General features: G+C 42.1%; 2 protein-coding genes across 5 annotated transcripts in view; both read left to right on the top strand.

The window, feature by feature from the left end:
• Window positions 1–235: 235 nt before the first annotated feature.
• ZFP90 (ZFP90 zinc finger protein) lies at window positions 236–23,171 on the top strand. Of its 3 annotated transcripts, none has more exons than XM_070388115.1 (5): window positions 236–2,108; window positions 2,385–2,453; window positions 16,941–17,067; window positions 17,397–17,492; window positions 21,331–23,171. In XM_070388115.1, the coding sequence occupies exons 1-5, from the start codon at window positions 2,070–2,072 to the stop codon at window positions 22,980–22,982; spliced, it is 1,983 nt and encodes a 660-aa protein (XP_070244216.1). In that variant the 5' UTR covers window positions 236–2,069; the 3' UTR covers window positions 22,983–23,171. The 3 variants fall into 3 exon arrangements, with proteins under 3 accessions (XP_070244216.1, XP_070244217.1, XP_014333954.1); XM_070388116.1 differs by having other exon boundaries at window positions 238–2,155; XM_014478468.2 differs by having other exon boundaries at window positions 239–2,118.
• Window positions 17,024–23,998, top strand: part of CDH3 (cadherin 3) — a 117,806-nt gene continuing 110,831 nt past the window's right edge. For both annotated transcript variants that reach the window (XM_070388111.1, XM_070388110.1), the window contains exons 1-2: window positions 17,024–17,067; window positions 17,397–17,492. In XM_070388111.1, coding sequence (XP_070244212.1) covers window positions 17,452–17,492 — 41 coding nt within the window. In that variant the 5' untranslated portion in view covers window positions 17,024–17,067; window positions 17,397–17,451. The remainder of the gene's footprint in view (window positions 17,068–17,396; window positions 17,493–23,998) is intronic.

The following is a 23,998-nucleotide window of genomic DNA, read 5'->3' as shown; positions in this document are numbered from 1 at the left end:
TGGATCATTGAAAAAGCAAGAGAGTTCCAGAAAAACATCTATTTCTGCTTTATTGACTATGCCAAAGCCTTTGACTGTGTGGACCACAACAAACGCTGGAAAATTCTTCACGAGATGGGAATACCAGACCACCTGACCTGCCTCCTGAGAAATCTGTATGCAGGTCAGGAAGCAACAGTTAGAACTGGACATGGAACAACAGACTGGTTCCAAATAGGAAAAGGAGTACGTCGAGGCTGTATATTGTCACCCTGCTTATTTAACTTATATGAAGAGTACATCATGAGAAATGCTGGCTAGTTGAAGCACAGGCTGGAATCAAGATTGCTGGGAGAAATATCAATAACCTCAGATATGCAAATGACACCACCCTTATGGCAGAAAGGGAAAAAGAACTAAAGAGTCTCTTGATGAAAGTGAAAGTGGAGAGTGAAAAAGTTAACTTAAAACTCCACATTCAGAAAACTAAGATCATGGCATCCGGTCCCATCACTTCATGGCAAACAGATAGGGAAACTGTGGAAATAGTGGCCGACTTTATCTTTTGGGGCTCCAAAATCACTCCAGATGGTGACTGCAGCCATGAAATTAAAAGATGCTTGCTCCTTGGAAGAAAAGCTATGACAAACTTAGCATATTAAAAAAGCAGAGACATCACTTTGCCAACAAAGGTTCACATAGTCGAAACTATGGTTTTTCCAGTAGTCATGTACAGATGTGAGAGTTGAACCATAAAGAAGGCTGAGCACCAAAGAATTGATGCTTTCAAACTGTGCTGCTGGGGAAGACTCTTCAGAGTCCCTTGGACTAAAAGGAGATCCAACCAGTCCATCCTAAAGGAAATCAGTCCTGAATATTCATTGGAAAGACTGATGCTGAAGCTGAAACGCCAATACTTTGGCCACCTAATGTGAAGAACTCACTCATTTGAAAAGACCCTGATGCTCAGAAAGATTGAAGGCAGGAGGAGAAGGGGACCACAAAGGATGAGATGGCTGGATGGCATCACCAACTCAATGGACATGGATTTGAGTAGGCGCCAGTTGTTGATGCACAGGGAAGCCTGGCGTGCTGCAGTCCATGGGGTCCTAAAGAGATGGAGACGGCTGAGCGACTGAACTGATTGAATATTGTAATTCCCTGGTGGCTCAGTCAAGTAAAGGATCCACCTTCAACTTAGGAAACCCCGGTTGGATCCCTGGGTCTGGAAGATCTCCTGGAGAAGGCAATGACCATCCATTCCAGTATTCTTCTTGCCTGGAAAATCCCATGGACAGAGGCGCCTATGGGCTGCAGTCTATGGGCTGGCAACAGTCGGACAGGACTTGGTGACTTAACCACAAGAACCACAGTACAGTTTGTTTTTTAATACTGTTCAGGAGGCTACCAGGGGATTCATCTGAAGGCTTTCTGTTTTTTCCTTCTCTAGTACCAACTATTTCATCAAGTATTTTAGTCGTAGTATATGTGGTCTGGGGAGTCCGTGTCCAAGCCTTCAGCACTGACCCACGAGTGAAGACGGCACAGAAGAGACAATGTTGCCCCGTGCCCTCCACTGTCTCATTCCCATGGCTGAAGTCAGTAAGTGAAATTGTCTTGTTGATATATTTACGTTTTACTGCCTAGTCCACAGGAGTGCACGCTCGCTTTCCAAAAGCAGGATATTTCCTTCCCGATTTATCGCAGTATCCTGCCACGAGCAACACGCCCCTGGCACAGAGAAGACGCTCGGTGATTGTTACTCGGACGCAGGAGTACTCAAGCTCCACTCTCTGCCCCGTTGGGCCCTGACAGCAGTCCCCACCTGGGCGCCTCTGAAAACGCGCGTCCTCCCCGGCAGCCTCGGTGGGACCCAGGCGCGGGCGCCTCTGGGAAGTGTAGTCGCGCGCCCGCCACGGCCGGGGGTGGAGGGAGCTAGGCTCCGCGTGCGCAGGCGCACCTCCCGCTCTAACGGGCCGCTGGGGCCATTGTCCAGACGCGGTGCGGCTAAGGCCGCTTTGGGCCGCCTCGAGCGCTTCAGAATTGCCGAGAACTAGGCCCGCAGTGGGAGGAGCCGGCCGGAGCACCGTATGGGCCCGAGGCCGCGAAGTCCGGAGCCCCAGCAGGCGGTGATTTCGAGTGCGCCGGTCGCGGCGGCCCCTCCCACGGGCTTGGCGTGCGTGCGCGCGACCGCGCCCACGGTCCCGCGGGTGGTACTGGGCGTGGCCGGAGGAGAGTGTCAGGCCGGCGGCGAGCCTTTCATTTTGGGGAAGGCAGGCCCACGCGGGGCCCGCGCGCTTCCCCACCTCTCTACTCTGGAGAAGTGGCTCGGGGGCGGAGGCGGGCGGGCCGCGGTGGAGTCGGCGGTCACAGCCGGCTGAGTGGGCCCTCTTCTCTCTCCCCAGACCCTGTCCCTGGGAGCCCTGCCCGGCGACCCAGGGATGGCCCCGAGGCCTCCGACGGCCAGGCACCAGGTGAGCAGCCCGTCGCTACCCCGGGGTGTATTTGGAGCGGTCATTGTTCTCCACTGGAGCGAATCCCCTTCCCGGCTCTTTCGCCCCCTCGGAGCCTCCTAGCCTTGCGAAACCAGAGTGTCCAGAGCTGGGCGGAGCGGGCTTCTCCGAAGGGGCCCTGCATTGTGGGAAGGAGGGGACCAGGGAGGGGTGGTCTTGTGGGAGGAGTTGAGAGTGGACGTGTTGGGGAGTGCCAGTGTTGAGACTCCCGAGTGCCAAGCCAATTCCTTGAACTCTTTGGATTAGGAATCTGGAGGGTGGGGTGACAGGATAGAAAACTGTAGAGGGGAAAGTGACTGTGAGTGAAGGAGAGAGGAGCCCCAGCTTCTGGCCCAGGTGCCAGAGAAGCCTGGTCTGGAGTTGCTTAGGAAGAGGCTGGAGATGGTCTCTTGCCAGGCAAGGAGGGAAACAACAAAGGAAGATTGTCCCATAGCTTTTCGTGTTCTTTTCTGCTTTAACAGGTATAGTAATGCACGTCCCAAGATGTCCAGCCTTCGACTTAATTAATATGATACTGATTTGTGAACCTATTTATTCTTGTGAGAGAGGAGGCACTTTCTAGAAGCATCCCAACTCTGAGCTTACCCATTGAATTACATAGAGTCTATCCGTGAAAATATAACAAGGTTCAGTTGGTGTTTTAATCCACACTCTCCTACAGTTAAGGGGGAAAAAAATCACAAATTCTAGTTGCTAGGGCAGGAGACAGTCGAAGCAGATAAAAATTACTGATGTTCAATAAAAGCAGTTTACAGTAAATTAAACACAGTATATCATGCCTTTATATTATTTTACTTCTTGTTACATGTTTTCATTTTAATGAGTGAGCCTTCAGGAGTAAGACAAGTAACAAAACTAGAACAAACCAGTTACTTGGTTTGAGGAGAGCCAGAGGAAATCACTGTCATCAGCACCTTTCCATATAAAGTGTTTTCTCAGTAGCTTGTGAGAATTCAGATGACTTAACATACTTAACACATCATGGAGGTGATTATCATTTCCCCGTTGCGGGTAGGATTACGTTTTGATGGTGAAAATGGATCTGTGTTCCAAGCAGTGAACTTAGGGACCTCTTTAAACTTCACTTTTAAGCCTGTGTTCCCTAAAGCACTCTGGTTCAGCTGTATTCTCATAGAACGGCCTGACAGTGTTCACTTGGGTTACCTACCTCAGGCTGCAGTTGATGACTAGACAGAGGACAGGACATGACAGAACACTGGCCCTACAAATGGAGCTTTTTAGGCAGAAATTTCCCAATGTCAGTGGTTCTCTTTCTTTGAGCATGGCCCTTCAGTTCAGTCGCTCAGTCGTGTCCAACTCTTTGCGACCCCATAAATTGCAGCACGCCAGGCCCCCCGTCCATCACCGAGTCCATCACCCTGTTCATCACTCCCCGAGTTCACTCAAACTCAGGTCCATCAAGTCGGTGATGCCATCCAGCCATCTCATCCTCTGTCGTCCCCTTCTCCTCCTGCCCCCAATCCCTCCCAGCATCAGAGTCTTTCCCAATGAGTCAACTCTTTGCATGAGGTGGCCAAAGTACTGGAGTTTCAGCTTTAGCATCATTCCTTCCAAAGAAATCCCAGGGCTGATCTCCTTCAGAATGGACTGGTTGGATCTCCTTGAAGTCCAGGGGACTCTCAAGTGTCTTCTCCAACACCACAGTTCAAAAGCATCATTTCTTTGGTGCTCAGCTTTCTTCACAATCCAACTCTCACATCCATATATGACCACAGGAAAAACCACAGCCTTGACTAGACGGACCTTTGTTGGCAAAGTGATGTCTCTGCTTTTCAATATGCTATCTAGGTGGGTCATAACCGTCCTTCCAAGGAGTAGGCAGTTTTTAATTTCATGGCTGCAGTCACCATCTGCAGTGATTTTGGAGCCCCCAAAAAATAAAGTCTGACACTGTTTCCACTGTTTCCCCATCTATTTGCCATGAAGTGATGGGACTGGATGCCATGATCTTCGTTTTCTGAATGTTGAGCTTTAAGCAAACTTTTTCACTCTCCTCTTTCACTTTCATCAAGAAGCTTTTTATTTCCTCTTCATTTTCTGCCATAAGGGTGATGTCATCTGCATATCTGAGGTTATTGATATTTCTCCCGGCAACCTTGATTCCAGCTTGTGCTTCTTCCAGCCCAGCGTTTCTCATGATGTACTCTGCATAGAAGTTAAATAAACAGGGTGACAATATACAGCCTCGACGTACTCCTTTTCCTATTTGGAACCAGTCTGTTGTTCCATGTTCAGTTCTAAGTGTTGCTTTCCTGACCTGCATATAGGTTTCTCAAGAGGTAGGTCAGGTGGTCTGGTATTCTCATCTCTTGAAGAATTTTCCACAGTTTCTTGTGATCCACACAGTCAAAGGCTTTGGCATAGTCAATAAAGCAGAAATAGATGTTTTTCTGGAACTCTCTTGCTTTTTCGATGATCCGGCAGATGTTGGCAATTTGATCTCTGATTCCTCTGCCTTTTCTAACACCAGCTTGAACATCTGAAAGTTCATAGTTCACGTATTGCTGAAGCCTGCCTTGGAGAATTTTGAGCATTTAGCGTGTGAGATGAGTGCAATTGTGCGGTAGTTTGAGCATTCTTTGGCATTGCCTTTCTTTGGGATTGGAATGAAAACTGACCTTTTCTAGTCCTGTGGCCACTGCTGAGTTTTCCAAATTTGCTGGCAAATTGAGTGCAGCACTTTCACAGCATCATCTTCCCAGGATGTGAAATAGCTCAACTGGAATTCCATCACCTCCACTAGCTTTGTTCGTAGTGATGCTTCCTAAGGCCCAGTTGACTTCACATTCCAGGATGTCTGGCTCTAGGTGAGTGATCACACCATCGTGATTATCTGGGTCATGAAGATCTTTTTTGTACAGTTCTTCTGTGTATTCTTGCCACCTCTTCTTAATATCTTCTGCTTCTGTTAAGAGTACAAAAGTTGAATAGTGAGTCATGTGACTACTTATCCGGGAAGTTAATTTAATAGGGAAAAACAGCCTCATGTAGAAGTATAGCACTAGAAAGGTGGTGTCAAGTGTTGCTGCAGAGATCCAGAGCCTGCTGTAAGTGCAGAAGGGAGAGGAAAGTGTGCCTGTGGGAAAGATTCAATGAAGATTGCATCTTTGAATAGGAGCAGGCTCGAAGCAAGTAAAAATATAGGTAATGGGAGTAGAGCTGACTGACTGTGGTCAGGGGTTGGGGAGCTTCCCAGGTGGCTCAGTAGTTAAAAAAAAAAAATCCACCTACCAATACAGGAGATGTGGGTTTTATCCCTGCGTTGGGAAGATCCCCTGCAGAAGGAAATGGCAACCTAGTCCATTGTGTTCTTGCCTGTAGAATCCTGTGGACAGATGAGCCTGGCAGGCTACCATTCATGGAGTCAAAAAGAGTCTGACACAACTGAGCATCTGGGAACACAGGTTGGGAGGCAAGAAGATGAGGGGCCTACACCTGAAACCATTGTCCTGTGTGACAGTCGGTGTGGGAAGATGAGAATACAAGGGATTTTGGGCTTTTTTCTTTTTGGCCTTGGTAATCCATTCATTCATTCAGCAGATAGTCACTGAACCCCTATGTTGTGTTAAGACACTTTTCTGAAGAAGTGAAGTGAAAGTCTCTCAGTTGTATTCAACTCTTTGCAACCCCATGGACTATACAGACCATGGAATTCTCCAGGCCAGAATACTGGCGTGTAGCCTTTCCCTTCTGTTGGAGATCTTCCCAACCCAGAGATCAAACCCAGGTCTCCCGCATTGCAGGTGGATTCTTGACTAGCTGAGCCATGAGGGAAGCCCAAGACACTTTTCTAGGTGGTTGGGATACATTAGGGAACAAAATTTGTAATGGTCTCTGCTTTTTGTTTACTAATGTTTCCCAGTTGCCTAGAAAAGTGTCCTAACATATCATAGGGGTTGGTTCATTAACTATTTGCTCAATGACTGTATGAATGAATGAATGGAAGGAAGTATGAGAGTTAACATTCAGGTCTGGAGAAACAGTGGGATGTGTGTCTGGTGTGTTCAAGGAGCTGCGAGGAGACTGTTGTAGCTTGAGCCCAAGTTTTTGAGCTGGAAACTACAATTAAAGATTGCTGTGAATGATGTGCAGGAGCAAGAGTTCGAAAGTTGGGGCTCCTGCAGGTAAGACCTTCTCCCAGGTCTTGGCTAACAAACAATTGAAGTCGCCCTATGGTGGGAGGGCAGTGGGAGCAGAGATGGGTCAGGTGAGATACCCCCAAATCTTGGGGATCTATGTATAAATTGTTAATAACTATAGCTGTGTAAACACTATGCATTTTTTTTTCATTATATATGTACTGTGTTTTTAGTTAGGATTTTGAAAAGCTGTTTACCATTCTTAAAATTGAAGCCACCGGAAAAGTAGGAAATGAGGAAGGTTTTATAAGCAAAAGCTGCTTGTGGCGACCAGGTTTCTCGGTGTTGTATCTTGAAGGGGAGGCAATGCAAAGGGACCAGGCCCTGGTGTCTGTTGACTTTAGATCCCAAGAGAGCTCTGGCTTGGTCATCAGGATGAACAGACCCAGCAAAAGCTGTCTCAAGTCACTGCAACTCAGACACAGTGTTCCAGGGAAACCAAGCCACTTGCTGAACCAGATCAGGATATTTGTGGTCAGGGATATTCAGGCTCCCTCTGTGTGGAGGCCCCCTTTCTTAATCTCTTCCCGAGCTGACTGTGCTGGTCTTTAAGCTTCAATTCAGACCCTACTTCCCCTGGGTAAGATCAAGTGCCTCTCCTGTGCACTGTGCATACTTGTCATAGTGCTCTCTTAGGTCATGGAGTGATGTGCTTACCCATCTATCTCTGTATGGGGCTTCCTGCTTTTGTGCAGTAGGACCACCTGACTTCTTTCATCCTTTGCTCCAGAGTACACATGCTTTAAGTGGGTGTCTCGTGAATGAACATTAATAATCACTTAACCCTAAGAAGTCATTTTATACTTTCTGCATTTTCTTCTCTTCACATAACAAAAATGTAATTTTTCCATTTGTGGTGATGCTCATTTTTTGATAAAGTAACTGCATGAAACAGTGTGACTTTCACTGAACAGTCTTAAGAAATTTGTTTTTAAGACAGTGTTAGTATGTCAAAACCTATTCCTCTAAGACACATTTCAAAAATAAAATTTTTTTCCTGAATTTTCTGTGACTTCTATTACCTTTATTAAAATACATTTTATCAAAGTATGTGAGCATATATTTAATACAGGCTTTTTAGTAAAAAATTCTTTTAGCACTTCATTATTTATTCTCATGAATTTCCTTCTTTTCTCCCTATATATGTTTTTCCCTTAAACACTTCCCTTAAACATTAAGTATAATTTTTGAGAGAATCTTTCATTTTTTAAATCATTTTTAAGGCTGTTTTATATTGCTTAAAATATATGCCAAAATTAACCATTTCTCATAGAACATTTAAATTGCTTCTAATGCTTCTACTATTAATACTGGGATAAAATCCCATTGGTTACAATAGATGATTAAAACAATTTTTTTTTAAATTACATCTGTGTTCTTAAGTAACGCAACCCTCAGAGCAAGAGCTGGCTCTTTGGCAGGTTTTGGTGGCATGCTCACAGTTAATTTGTAGAAACATTTTGATTGCTTTTCAGTTCTGTCTTTTGAAATAATTTACCTATAAAATATTTGGATCCAGGCTTTTTATAGCAAGGATGACTTTCTCTATTTCTTCCTCAATTACTGTCTCTCCTTTTTTCTGTCAACATTGGTGGCCTAGGATTTTAAAATTACCCACTTCACTAAGATCTTTCACATTTCTTAACACATTGTTGGGTATTTTATTGGTTTATCCCCTTATTTTTTTTAATATAACTATTTCTGTGTATTTAAAATTTTGAGTTACTTTCCAGTCCAGTACTCCAGGTGGTTTTCCTAGCTTCTGTCCTTTCAGTTTTATTAGATAATTTTTTCCAGCAGTGAGAAACCAGGCTCTCAACATCCTCAATACATTTACTTATCTGCTCAGTGTTACTGGTATCTCAGCCATGCTAACCATTTCTTCCACCTGCCCTCAGCACTCTTGATGCAGGTGGGTACATTGCCACACCACCTTTCTCATCTTCCAAGGCAGGGCTGTTCTGACTCTTCAACTCTGAGAAGGGAAGGCAGAAGAGAAATGTACAAAATGCAAGGGAGAAAGGAGAATCTGAGATAAAGAGGAGTAGAAGGCTAAGTCAGTTGAATTTTAAATATTAAATCCATCCTTTGATTTCTCTAATAAACATCATTTAGTCAAGGTATATTTTCCATTGATATGGCTGGAATTTTTTTTTTGATTTTAGGATTTTGCATCTAAATTCATAAGATAAGCGATCTATAACTTTAGTTTACTGAAATGTCTTAAAGGTTTTGTTGTTGAGGTTGTACTGGCCTCATAAAACGAACAGGAAAGGTCCCACCTTCCTTTCTCTTGTAAAGTTTATAAAGGTTTGGTATTCTTTCTTTTTTAAACGTTTAGAATAACTACAGTGAGTGAAGACATCTGTTTCTGAGTTTTCCTTCTAGGTAGATTTTTAAATATGAGTCATGGATTATTTGCAGTTTTGATAAGATACAATCTACCTCTGGGATGACCTTGTGCTTTTATTGATAGCATGTTGTGTTCTCCAAGAGTCTGTTCTACTGGCAGTTCATGAATTCTGTTCATTTTTTTCCCCCAATACTGTTTTTCAGCTTAGATTTTTCAAGTTCCTGCCCTGTGTCAGTATTCCGAAAATTTCAAGAGACTGGCTGTGTTTGAAGCCACTTATGTTTAAAAAATTTTCACTCCAGCCTTGATTGCCAAAATTCTGCCATTCCCTGGTTTCTAATCTCCCTTAACTCTCACCTGTGACCCCCGCAAGCTATAGCCCTCTGCTTGAGACAAGCTCAATATTCAGTTTCCTTCCTGTAGCCAAAATCGGCGAGTGCCCCCAGGAAAAACAACTATATTTTCCCATATCCTTTCTGTCATTTACTTCTCTCCTGAATTTTAACATTCTAGCCTTCTCTGTTTTTACACCAATAAGTTGCATTTAACTAGATGCTTTTTGTGAGTGCTTTTGTTGTTGTTCTGGTCCGCTGCAAACTACTATATCTTACCCCGTGGTAGAATCTATTTGTGTTTTTAAAGCTCCATCTAGTGTATATGTTTGTATATAAATATTCTGCTTTTCAAAAAAAAGAAAAACATTTTATCGCATATGAAACACGTTAATTATCTGGAAAAGTAAAGTTGGGTGCTATAAATCTCTTCACAGCAGGATGACATTTGGCCGAACTGTTAAACACTGGTAGTGCAGAAACTGTGTTCCATACTCATTTCCACTATACCTAGTAGTCGCATTCAAGGCGACCTGCATTGCCCCTTTGATCCATCATTTTAGAACAGGCCACTCAAAATTAGTCTGCCTCAGAATTATTCAAAAAAAATTCTACTGGCAGGCTCCTGTTCTATACATATCACCAAAACCAAGGTATCTTTCTTTGTCTATCTGGACATCAGAAAATCTTGCTGGTGGGTCTTCTTGCTAAAAATCTTCCTTAGTTTGTATATGCCTGAGCAATAGACATTTGTATCTCCTTATTTAAAATTTTATTTATTTTTATTTCTTCTCTCACTAGATTTGTCAGAGATTTTTCTGTTTGGCCAGTATTTCAGAGGAGCCAGCTTTTAGATTTGGCTATTAATGCCATCATTTTGCCATTTACCCCTGCTTTTTATAATTCAAGATCAGAATTCACTAATTTTTATATTTTTTAACCCTCAAAATAACTCCTCATTTTCCTTTGGTAAGAACTACCCAGACCCTTTTCATTTACTCAGCAGACATTTTTGGAATGCCTGCTCTATGCCAGGTGGTATTCTTAGCCAGAGTCGCCCTTCAGAACCAGTCAGGAGAAGGTGCCTGCTTCCTGTGGGCTGGCAGTAAGGAGTCAGTGAGAAAATTTAGTGAGAGGACGTGTGGGTGAATGCTCAATAAATGTTAATTGTTGCTTTTTTATGATGTATCACATGAGGGGCTTTTAAATGTTGCCTGGTAGGGCCCTTCACGCTTGGCCAATTTTTGTAATTTGCCCATATGATTCTGGAAAATTCCAACATACATAGTTTTGAAAATACTGAAGTGAAAAGTCTGAGAAATTGTTGAGGGAGAAAAACATGAAAATATAGGTACAGTTCTGAAATGGAGATAGAGACCAAATACCAGAGGTGGCAGGGGGAGGATGCGGGATCTGGAAAAGCTTCAGAAAGGAAGAGACTGTTGAACTAGTTCTAGAAGGATGACTCAGAATTTTTCGTCTAGAGCTGAGGGAAGAAAATAAACAATGGTCAGAACAGGATATGCAAAGGCAAGGAAACGTGAAAGAGTAATAATATAGTCAGGGCAAAGAGTCCACTTGTGGAAAGCATGGGATGTATAGCAGGATGCAAAATTAGAAAGATGATTCAGTCACCTAGAGAGAATGACCTGAGGTGGAGATCTAGAACAATTTAGAACAGTGTTATCCAAAGCAAACATAATACAAGCTACATGGATAATTTAAAATTTTCTAGTAGCCACAATGTTAAAAAAACAGGTGAAGTTAATTTTAGTAATGTATACTATTTAAACTAATATAGCCAAAATCTTACCATTTCTACATGAATCAACGTTTTAAAATGGTTAATGACATGTTTTACTTTTTTTTTTTTTGTCCTAAGTCTTTGAAATCCATTGTTTCACACTTAACTGCATGTCCTAATTTGGGCTAGCCACATTACAAGTATTCAGTATTCACATGTGGCTAGTGGATACTGTATTAGACAGCATAGATCTAGAGCGTTAGGGCATTGTGTGGCCAATTGTATATAATATACCTAATTAAATACTACATTTTCTATTAAATATAATAAAGATTACATATAGTATAAATATAATATTTTAAAATATATAACAAATAATTAAGATTATTTTTACTCATTAGCTGCCAGACTCTGGTTTTCAGCTTTGCAAAGTTTTAAAACTACAAAGTTTCCTGAGTATTAGTTTTAGGGGAGTTCTCCTACAGGGTTGGTATAGGGTATAGTTGGAGGAACCTGTCGCTTTACAGTTTGTAAATGTCCTTTCTGGATATACTCTTTCACCCTTTTGCTGGTAGAACTCTTATTTCTTCAGTTTAGGGAGTCTGTGTCATAGATGAGAAAATTGGATCTCCAGGAGATGTGTGTGATTTGCCTAAGGAAACTACACATTTATTAGTTGTGGAGCCTTTTAGGGGCCCATGACATTGGGCCTTCTCAACTTAGCATGTGCTGTTTCCAGTTCTTTGCTTTGGGCTCCATCTTTTGGCCAAGGTCCTCTTTATGTCAGCATGAGGGAGGGGAATATTTAATACTCCTTGTTAATTTTTAAAACTTATTGATTATGAGTTCCAGTTATATCTGGAAGAAGGATAAGCAGTGTTTGTAAGGCATCTTTGGATCATTACAGTCTGAGGTGTGACTTGCATTAGAATGCCCTAAAGCTGATCTAATTCTTAGTGGCTGACTCACACCAAGGCTCTTTTTACCTATTTAATCTTGCAAACTCTTAACTGTCCTTATGTCCGGAAATCGTTCTGGCCTCTGAAGATTTGAAGGTTCCTAAGACAAAGAACTTGACCCCCTAGAAGACCACTGAACAATTAGGTAACAGTCACTGTAATTTATGTAGTCTTACGAGCTGTGCTGAAGAGAAACCCAGGGAGGGAGCTGTGGTGGGGGTGGACTTAACCCAGAGCTGTAGGTAGGAATAGAGCCTCAAGGGGAGAACTTGACTGAGTCTTGGTGAGAGTGTTAGTCAGGCAGAGAAGGGAAGACCAGCCTTTTGAAGCAGAACTTGCACAAGAGAAAGAGATCGTTTTGTGTCAAGGAGGTGTAAATGTTCTCCACACTGAACCATGGTGTGCAAGGGAAAGAGAAGCCAAAGCTGAGGCTGTGGGATTAGGTGAGGACTTAGGAAGGGCTCAGGAGCTCACAGCAAGGAGTCCAATTTTTAATCTCAAGGAAAGTTTATTAAATATTTATTAGCTATAGAGAAAATAGGTAATATTCCTACACTCCTGGAATTTATATTCTGCTGTGGGATGCAGCCTGTAAACAAATGAAAATGTCACGTATCAGGTATAAGGACTATGAAAAGGGAAAAGAACAGAATGACAGTTGAGGATTGGGGGGGGTGCTATTTTATATGATGTGGTCAGGGAAGGTTGCTTTGGTGAAGTGACATTTGAACAAAAAGCTGAAGAAACTGAGTGGGGAGCCGTGTGCATATCTGCAGGAAGAGACTTCCAAGTCAAGGAACAGGCAAAGCAAAGACCTGAAGGTGGAAGCATGTGTGTTGTGTTCCAGTTGTTGTTAGGAGGGTGGGGTGAGTGAAGGTAAGAGAGCAGTAGGTTGGAGATGAGGTTTAGGATGAAGGCAGGGAGACGGGGCGTGGGGGCGGATTGTGAAGGACTGTGTAGCTACTGTAGAGACTGACTTTTACTTGGGGTGAATTGGGATGCCATCAGAGGCTTTTAAGCAAAGGAATGACCTGCTCTGAAAGGTTTTAAGAAGATGAGTCTAGCTGTTATATGGAAAACAGACTTGAGATGGGTGGAGCATGAGTGGAAAAGGCGGGACAAGGTAGGAGATTGTAGCAGTGATCCAGGTAAGAGATGATGGTGGCATGCGCTGAGTGAGGGCAGTAAGTATTGGGAAAAGTGGGAAGACATGAAGGGTTTGTATGTATGATCAAATGTGTGTTTTAGAGAAGTGACTCTGATAGTACATAGGAAAGAATTGGTGAAACCATGAGTAGTAGAACAGGTTAGCTGTCCAACCAGGGCAACAAGTGATGAGTGGCATGGACTAGACATATGTTTACTGGTCAGCACATACTTTACTATTCATTCAGCCTATTTGGGGAAGCAGAATAAAGTCAAGAGTCCATGCATTAAACATAGGGAACCAGTTAAGCAAAGGAATACAGGTTGGTTGGCAACTCTGTTCCTAAACCACAGGGGCTATATGTTTAGAGGACAGAGTAGGAATGGAAAGGTGTTACTTCTCACAACCTAACTTAAAATGTCTGCTTTGATCCAAACCTTTTCCCTGCTGGTCATCTGTATCCCAAGACCAGCCTCCCTTCTCTCATTTGTCAATCCTAGGACTGGATTCCCATTCTTTCTTCTCCCCTCCTAATGGTACTTACCCCTCAAGGCCCAGTACATAAGCTTCCTTAAAGTTTCTCTTCTGTGCCCAGAACATTGGTAGCACCTCACTTCACTGTGTATTATTACTGTGTACCTCACAATACACAGTAATAAATAACACATTTTAAAATAAACTGAAACCTATTCAAAGACTGCAGTGTTTTTCATTTGCATTTTTATTCTACCACAGTGCATATGGTAAAGCCAGGTACCTAATACATATCTAGTGTCTTTTCTTTTTTAATCTAGCATCATCTTGCCTGGCACAGTCAGATCCCTGACCTCTGTCAGAAAAATCTACCACATTTTCAGCCCTTCACTGTTCTTGTGGAGACACAGCCACAGTGTTGAGCAGAGATATGATAGGGAGGAACCATTGTTGTTTATGAATGTGATTGTGCACCTCAGTCACTAGGAGATGGGGGCCACTCCCTTTTCTCTAAAATTCAGATCTCAGCCGTCTCCTTAAGGCTCAGCTTAGTCCGGAAACAGATATTTAGTGTTGGGTCAGATACTTACTGGACACTGGTATTTTAGAGTTAAAAAAAGAAAAAAAATACGGCCCCTGCTCTCATAATGCCCACCATCTAACTAGGAAGTTCAGTTGCTCAGTCATGTGCGACTCTGCGACCCCATGGACTGCAGCACGCAAGGCTTCCCTGCGCATCACCAACTCCCGGAGCCTGCTCAGACTCATGTCTGTCGCGTCGGTGATGCCACCCAACCATCTCATCCTCTGTCTTCCCCTTCTCCTCCTGCCTTCAGTCTTTCCCAGCATCAGGGTCTTTTCCAGTGAGTTGGTTCTTTGCATCAGGTGGCCAAAGTATTGGAGTTTCAGCTTCAGCATCAGTCCTTTCAATGAGTATTCAGAACTGATTTCCTTTAGGATGGACTGGTTGGATCTCCTTGCAGTCCAAGGGACTCTCAAGAGGCTTCTCCAACACCACAGTTCAAAAGCATCAGTTCTTCAGTGCTCAGCTTTCTTTATAGTCCAACTCTTACATCCCTACAGGACTACTGGAAAGCCATAGCTTTGACTAGACAGACACTTGTTGGTAAAGTAATGTCTCTGCTTTTTAATATGCTGTCTAGGTTGGTCATAGCTTCTCTTCCAAGGAGCAAGCGTCTTTTAATTTCATGGCTGCAGTCACCATCTGCAGTGATTTTGGAGCCCAGAAAAATAAAGTCTGTCACTGTTTCCATTGTTTCCCCATCTATTTGCCATGAAGTGATGGGACCGGATGCCATGATCTTAGTCTTCTGAATGTTGAGTTTTAAGCCAGCTTTTTCACTCTCCTCTTTCACTTTCATCAAGAGGCTTTTTAGTTCTTCTTCACTTTCTGCCATAAGGGTGGTAACAAGGATTAAATAGATTACTAGGTCTGTTTAAATAGTTGTGGATTTGCAGAGCGGCTTAAAGCACATCATATGGGGATTGACCTTCTGTTGGGAGATAGAAGACCTCTGTGAAGATGTGCTAATCTACCTCCAAAGTGTGAAATGTAATTAGCAAGGGACAGATGGACAGGAGGGTGGGGAGAGGATGATGTCTTCCAGGAACCTAAGAACTCCTTAGGTTCAGTTATAGCTCAGCACACAGGGAGGGCATGAAATCAGGCAGAAACCATGTAACTTTCCCTCACTGCTCCAGCAATCTCATGGCTTTGCTTTACTGCTGATCGTCTTTACATACTTTATTATGTACTTCTTGAGGTAGAAATCGGTTTCACCAAGACCAAAGGACGTATTTCATATTGAGCATGATGACAGGTGTCTTAACAAGGCTTGGTGAGGCAAGACAGAAATCAACACATGAACAACAGAACTTGACTATTCAGAGGCATGGGAGTCCTTAGCCAGCCTGGTTTCAGTGGGGGGTAAGGAAGGAGTGACTGGAGGGGAGTATAGCTTGCAAAATACCTCTGATCTGGCATTTCTAATTCTAGCTAGCCAGCCTACAGAAATTCTAGCATATTTGCTCAAAGGATGTATTGCAGTGATGCTTGTAATAGCAAAATATTGGAATTAATACAAATATCCAAAAGGAATTTGTCCATTTATTCATTCACCAAGTATTTTTTTCAGCATCCACTATTTGCTGGGTATTACTTTAGGCACTTGAGGGGCATATAACTGAATAAGATGGTAAAGTCCCTATTCTCACAGAGCATGCAGTCAGGGAGACAGAAAAGCTAATAAGAAATTCCAGATAATTACTAGAAGTACAAGCATCCTTTTAAATCTGCATCTGTTTCGTTCCTGAGTTAAAGTTCAGGTGGCAGGAATTTGGACAGTGAGAGATACTTGTCTGTGCTAGGAGGAAAATTAAGCATGGTAATATGATGCGTAGTAAATGAGAAGGAGGTGGTGAGACACCTTTTCTCAGGTGGCAATTCTGGATGTGAGACCTAAAGGACTAGTGACTGGTTGTCAGCCATGTGGCAATCCAGCGCTCAGGGTGGGAAGAAGCTTAATGTGTTCAGGGGTCAGCAAGGTCAGCAGGGCCAGAGCCCAGTGAGGGATGGGGCGAGCTTGAATCTTATTCTTAGCACAGTGGAGTACTGTGAGTTTTAGGTGATGGGTGTGTGATGGTACTCCAAATGCACTCTGGAGTGCTGTGAAGCAATTGAAAGTAATGAGGTGAAAGTATACAAAGCACTAAGGGAAGACTTTCAAGATGCATAGCTAAATCTAAAAAGCAGGATGTAGAACAATATAAATGATAGTTCATAAAACAAGACTGTGTGGGGGAGGGGAGGGGGTGAAGGAAGCATGGGAAGGGACGGCTTAGTATATACACCAACTGTTAATAGTAGTTACTTGTAGGGAGTTTAGTGGGATTGGCAATGGGGGTGAAGGGGTGCAGTCACTTTTTATTCCCTGCTGTATTTGGGTTTTGTAGCAAAGACAGTGCATGGGCAGTGAGGAATTGGTGATAATGTAGACAGACTTGGCTTTGAAGGGAACAAGATGAAAGCTAAGTAGGCGTACAGGATTGTGGAATATATTGCCCCTCATGACTTTCCTGCGTGCCATATTAGATTCTCTATAAAATTGTGTAACAACTAGTATATTTAACCCACTTTGCCCCCTCAGGATATCAAACATGTGATCACCTTTTTTGATAGACCCTATAGTAGGTTCCCAGTATTGCCATGGGAACATTTGTGGGATTGATCCCTACTTGAGCAAGAATGTATTCCTACAGGAATCACTGACATTTAAGGATGTAGCTGTGAACTTCACCCAAGAAGAATGGCACCACGTGGATGCTGCTCAGAGGCGCTTGTACAGGGATGTGATGTTGGAGAACTATAGCCACTTGGTTTCTCTTGGTAAGGACCACATCTTCTTGTCTATGTATTGGCAGGTCTTCCCTTTCTCAGAAGATCAGGTTGTGGGGCTCATAGTTTGGGTGACTGTGAGCAGGGTGTTCAGGGTTACAGTTTGTTCATCTTGTTGAGACCCAGCTTTATGGGTTTCTGAGCCTGCTTTTTAGGTAAATAGGAACCAGAAATAGGCCATTTGATTGCATGACTCCTCAAATTGCACCTTTTTTTTTTCCCTTCAGAGTTGCTGAGGATAAGTCCTAGTTCTGACTTTTAGAGGGTTCTTTTGTCAACTTGCATAAACAATCAAATCTTATGTGTTTACCTATGAGCAGGATATCAAGTTTCCAAGCCAGAGGTGATCTTCAAATTGGAGCAAGGAGAAGAACCATGGATAGCAGAGGGAGAAATCCAACGACCTGTCTGTCCAGGTAAATGAGGGAGAATCCAAGAATCAGTGCCGAATGTCACACAGCTGAGGGAGAGGGAGGCACCTTCACTTTGCTGCCTTGGGAGCTCCTCCATCTGTAGAAGAGCTGCACCGTCTCCTGGATGACACCTTTGTGTGTCTCCCTTCTCCAGTAGGGCGTGTTGCTGTTGATAGGTCTCAGAGGAAAAGGTACCCCTTTTTCCTTTTTGAAAGTAGCCCTTTGTCTTAGTCAGAATGCCATCTCTCCCTGTCTTGTAACACTACTTCTGGATCATTTTCTCCTCTAGTATCCTCAGTCTCCCTGCATTGTTTGGAGATCTCTCTTCTTACTCATTCAGACATTAATTGAACTCCCATGTCTCCTCTTTGTTTCGTCTTGCTGCTTTCACTGTCGATGCCCCAGACTTGTAGGAATACCCATAATCTTGATTCTCCCTCCCTCCAGACTTCTTTCCCTGACTACACTCCTGTTCCACCTGTCTGGGGAGCAATGCTATCTTCCTCTTGTCCTGCACTCCTGCCCATCTGATTCATTTCTACCCTCCAAAGTTCCTAAGAGTATCCTTCTCTCCTGACTTCCCCACTTGTTCAGTGCTTCTTGGCTTTAGGTCTTTGGCTTTTCTTGCTTTTCCCTCCTAGTGAATCTGTCTTTAGGATTAGGAGCCTGCCTTCTGGCTTCCTCTCCATTCTTTCTATATTGTCCTTAGTTGCTCAGTCATGTCCGACTCTTTCCTAACCCATGGACTGTAGCCCTCCAGGCTCCTCTGTTCATGGGGATTCTCCAGGCAAGAATACTGGAATGCCATGGAATACTGGGTTGCCATGCCCTCCTCCAGGGCATCTTCCCAACCCAGGGATCAAACCAAGGTATCCCACATTGCATGGCAGATTCTTTACTGTCTGAGCCACCAAGGAAGTCCAAGAATACTGGAGTGTGTAAACTTATCCCTTCTCCAGGGGAACTCTCCAGACCCAAGAATCAAACCAGTGTCTCCTACATTGCAGGTGGATTCTTTACCAGCTGAGCTACCTGGGAAGCCCATTCTATATTACTTCTCTATAAAAGGGTGCCTGCCTTCTGATAGTTACAAGTCTTTATTCTGTGCTATAGACTCAGAATTGTCCTTACTTATACCCTGGTTACTTTTTTTTTTTCCTCTTCCCTTCCCACAGGACCCCTCCAATGCAAGTCCCACAGAGTTCTTATTAAAGATGTAAAGTCTAAGTTAATCATCTTGCATCCCCAGTCAGCACATTTTGCTACCTTACCTATTACCCATTTCTCCTCTTGCCCATTAGGAATTATCAGATTGCCAGTCCCTCAGGCCAGAAACCACAGTCAGTCTAGTCTTTTTCTTTCAATCCAAGTTATTTTCCTCCTTTGAGAAATATCTTAGATTTTCCTGCCTTTTAAATTGGACTGGTGACATCTTAAACCACACCTCAGATTTAGATTACTATAATTCCCAGTTGAAATTGCTCACTCTATCTTTTTGTAATCCATATTGGGTTTTTAAAATCATAGTTTAATTGAGGTATAATTGACATACCATAAAATTCTCCCTTTAAAAGTGTACATTTCAATGGTTGTTTTGGGATAAATATAGAGTTGTGCAGCCATCACCACTATCTAATTAAGCAGAACATTTTCAATATCTCCAAAAAGAAATCTTATACCCATCAGCAGTCACTTTCTACTCCTCATTCCCCCCAGCTCCTGGCAACCATTAAGCTACTTTTTGTCTCTATGGATTTGCCTATTCTAGACATTTTCTATAAATGGAATCATAATATGTAGCCCTTTGTGATTGGCTTCTTCCACTTAGCTTAAGGTTCATTCATGTTGCAGCATGTATCAGAACTTCATTCCTTTGTATTGCTGAGTAATATTGCATTGTATGGATATATCACATTTTGTTTATTCATCACGTCATGGACCATGTTGGATTTTAATGCTTTATCTCATAAACTACCATTCTCTGAAAGAACCTTTTACCTCATTATAGGAAGCAGAAACTCCCTTGATTTAAAGGTCCCCATCATACCTTCCAGTAATATCTTTCTATTCCTGCCAAAGAGAGCTCCACTAGGCTGAATTTCTTTTTGAAGTTACAGACCTGAGTACATTTCACCCCTACATACTTTCCGATGTTCTCTGTAAGAAGCATATAATTTCCCTCATTAGATAATAGTTTCTCTCTGTCCAAAGCCATCTATAAAGTCAAGGTCTCTCTCAATCATAAAACCTAATATATGCTAATATACTTGTTTCTTTCTTCCCTGGTCACAAATACCATTTATGTAATCTCTACCACACAAAATCAAATTTACTACATGCCATCTATTGGTTTTTTTTTTTTTTAAGTCATCAAAAGATTGTCTTGTTTTTATTCTTAGATTTTTAAGCTCCTGGAGTGTCTATTTATTATGTTTCTAAATGTCTTCCCTCTGTGTTGCAGAGCATATTGAAGGCAGTCAGAAAATTATTGATTGTTATGGAATCTTGCTGGGGAAAGAACTTTCTCATTCATTAATTTCACCAAACATTTCTTGAATGTCCCACTGAGAAATATTCTAAAAGGAATGCAAAGTATTCTCTGTCTTCAGGAATTTAGAATTGAGTCTTGTTCCAGGGTAAGGAATTTGGGAATTTAGGATTCTTTAGTTACTCGTTCTTTTTTTCCCCTTTTAATGTTTATATGAAAATTTTCAAACATTTGAGAAGTTGAAAAGATTATACAGTGAACACTGTATACTACCACCATGATGCTATAATTGTTAACCTGTTGTTATATAGTAACCTATTATATTTGCTTTATCACGTATCTCTTTATCCATCTGTTAATCTGTCTTTCTTTTGATGCATTTCCTAGTGAGTTGCAGACATGAGTACATTTCACCCCTGTATACTTCAGCATGTATATAGTTGACTGGAGTTCAATATTTGTTCATAGTTCTTTTTTTTTTTTTTTTTTTTAAAACATTACAGTGAAATTTACACCTCTTATAAGCACCATTTATTTCACTTTGACAAATGCATTGTCCTGTCTAACCCAAACTTCTTTTGATACGGAACATCTCCAGCATTCCAGAAACCTCCCTCCCCTTAGTTTTTAAAAGATTACCATTCTTAGAACCTAGACAGTAATTAATTTCTGCTGTTAGTATTCAGAGGTTAAACAAAGGTTTAAAGGTCAATTTTTTAGGCAGATTAAAATAAATTGTTTTTGGTTAAGAGAGGTGATTAATGTAAAATCAGAACTCAGATAGACTAAAACCACAGCTCTAGTTGTAAGGGCAAGGATGATTTGCCTCTTGAAATATTACTTTTTTATCTGCTTGGGAAGTATAGCCCTCTATCTCCAGTTATGTCAAAGAATCATTTCAGTTAGTTCACTGGCTACATATTTTCTCAGCAAGGTTTGAAGATCTGAAGCTTCAGAAATGACTTGAAAGAAATTATGAAATGAATGTATTAGGAAGATAGATTCCATGGCAGTTTGTAAAATGGACAAAGAGGCATGAATAGCAGATAGGACTCTGCATGAAAGACTATGATCCTATTCTGTTTGTATCTGTGCCTAACTCTCTCATGCTAACTGGTTCCCTTACTCCCTATGTGGGCTTTCTCATTCTGGACTTATCCTTCATGATAGCTCTGCAATGATAGCTCTGTCATCTCTCTCCACTCTTCCTTTCTCCATTCAGGGTCTTCTTTTGAAGTTATTGGACTAATTTCAAAACAAAGTGATATGTAATTGCTGTCTTTTCATTCCTACTATAGCAGTTTGTTTTAACAGAGGGGAATAGGGGATGTTTGCACTTTGGGTTTCTTTCAGACTGGAAGACCAGGCCTGAAGCCAAATCTTCACATCTGCAGCAGAGTATATCTAAAGTATCCCTTAGCACAGATGAGCTCTCACATACCACGGGAGAAGATGCTTGGGACCTTAGTGGCCAGTTAGAAAGGCATAAGGAAAACTGGAAGAGACATCTGGGGCCAGATTCATCCACCCAGAAGAAGATAATCACACCAGAGGAAACTTGTGAGCAAAATACATTTGGTGAAAACTGTAGATTGAACACAGACCTGATTACACAACTGAACATTCCTCCAGGATCTAGTGAATGTGATGCACTTGGGAGCAATTTGGGACATAATTTAGACTTACTTAATCAGAATAATATCCTTGCAAAAAAGAAACCTTATAAATGCAATAAATGTAGAAAAGCATTTATTCACAGATCATCTCTGACTAAACATGAGAAAACTCATAAAGGAGATGGAGCTTTCCCCAACGGTACAGATCAGGGAATTTATCCTGGAAAGAAGCACCATGAATGTACTGACTGTGGGAAAACCTTCCTCTGGAAGACACAACTTACTGAGCATCAGAGAATTCACACTGGAGAGAAACCCTTTGAATGTAATGTGTGTGGGAAGGCCTTCAGGCATAGCTCCTCCCTAGGTCAGCATGAGAATGCTCATACTGGAGAGAAACCCTATCAGTGTAGTCTTTGTGGAAAAGCCTTCCAGCGCAGCTCCTCTCTCGTTCAGCACCAGAGAATTCACACAGGAGAAAAACCTTATCGATGTAATTTGTGTGGGAGGTCGTTTAGGCACGGCACATCCCTCACTCAGCATGAGGTTACACATAGTGGAGAGAAACCCTTCCAATGTAAGGAATGTGGGAAAGCTTTTAGTCGATGTTCTTCTCTTGTCCAACACGAGAGGACACATACAGGAGAAAAACCTTTCGAATGTAGCATATGTGGGAGAGCTTTTGGTCAGAGCCCATCCCTTTACAAACACATGAGGATTCATAAGAGAGGCAAACCTTACCAAAGCAATAACTACAGCATAGATTTCAAGCACAGCTCATCTCTTACTCAAGATGAAAGCAATGTCCCTGAAGTGAAGTCCTATCATTGCAATGCCTGTGGGGAAGATTTCAGTCACATTGCAGACTTCTCTGACCATCAGAGGATCCACACTGGAGACAAGAACCCCTATGATTGTGAACAGGCCTTCAGTCAACAACCCATTTCTCATCCTGGTGAGAAACCCTATCAATGTAATGTATGTGGAAAAGCTTTCAAAAGGAGTACGAGTTTCATAGAGCATCACAGAATTCATACTGGGGAAAAACCCTATGAATGTAATGAATGTGGAGAAGCTTTCAGTCGACGCTCATCACTAACTCAACATGAGAGAACCCACACTGGAGAGAAACCCTATGAATGTATCGACTGTGGGAAAGCCTTCAGTCAGAGTTCATCCCTCATTCAGCATGAGAGAACTCATACTGGAGAAAAACCCTATGAATGTAATGAATGTGGGCGAGCTTTCCGAAAGAAAACCAATCTGCATGATCATCAGAGGATCCATACTGGAGAAAAACCCTATGCTTGTAAGGAATGTGGGAAAAACTTCAGTCGAAGCTCAGCTCTTACTAAACATATGAGAATTCATACACGAAATAAACTCTAGGACCCTTGACATTAAGAAATACGAAGAAAGCTTTAGTTAAAATATTATTCAGTATCAGAAGATTCTTACTGGAGAGGAAGCTTGAGGATATAATGAATTGTGTGTGTGTGCACGCACACATGCGTGCAGGTGTGTATGCTTGTGCGCATTGTGTGTTGAGAAATCTTTGTACTAGCAGTGTTTTTTTTTTTTTAATAAAAGCCACATTCTCAGATCTGATTACATACATGTGAAAACAACTACAGATGTCTTATATAATCTGTTAGAAATGACATGCCTATATATTGGACTTTGTAAAGCTTTTGAATATATGTATGCAGGGAATCACCAACTTTCAACAGTTTAATTTGTAACTCTCAGTGTTTACAGCCTTTTTTAATAAATAAAACTCCCACAGTGATGACCAAAACTCATTTTTAAATTGCTTGACAAATGAATTCAACTGCAGCTCTTACATTAAATTTACCATGGAAACCAGTTTCACCTCCAGGAGTTCACCGTTCAAAGAATTAAATCAGCTGGTCCAGCCTCTTCCTTGTACAGATGAAACTGAAAGCCAAAGATGTGAAGTGGTTTGCAAGCCTGATACAGTTTATAACAGTAAAGCTGGGTGGAAAATGCAGGTCTTCTGGATCTTTGGCCCCATGGTCTTGCCGCTGAAAAGATATTTTGGAATTCAGGGCTTTAAAATAAGTTTTAAAATAAATCAGATGCACAAATATTTAACAAGCACTCAGGAGTTGAATATAAGAGGCAGCAAGACATATGCAAATTTGTCATACTTATTTAAAGCAGCTTGTTGGAAGCTTACAACCAAAGTTGTAAATAGTAGAACTACTAATGACTTCTTTCCTTTTCCCAAGTATCATATTTCAGGAAATATGGTCAGTTTCATAGAATTTATTAAGTCTTCCTGCTGTGCTTTTCATGATCCTCCCATGGGAAAGCACTGCACCAAGCTTCCTATATTGATTTGATCAATGGGAAAACAATACAGAACCATAGAGAAAAAAAAA

Source organism: Bos mutus, chromosome 18, assembly GCF_027580195.1.
Source record: "Bos mutus isolate GX-2022 chromosome 18, NWIPB_WYAK_1.1, whole genome shotgun sequence".
In the NCBI taxonomy this organism is placed as follows: domain Eukaryota; kingdom Metazoa; phylum Chordata; class Mammalia; order Artiodactyla; family Bovidae; genus Bos; species Bos mutus.
Note: the sequence above shows the minus strand (reverse complement) of the source record. Positions and strands in the feature narration are given on the sequence as shown.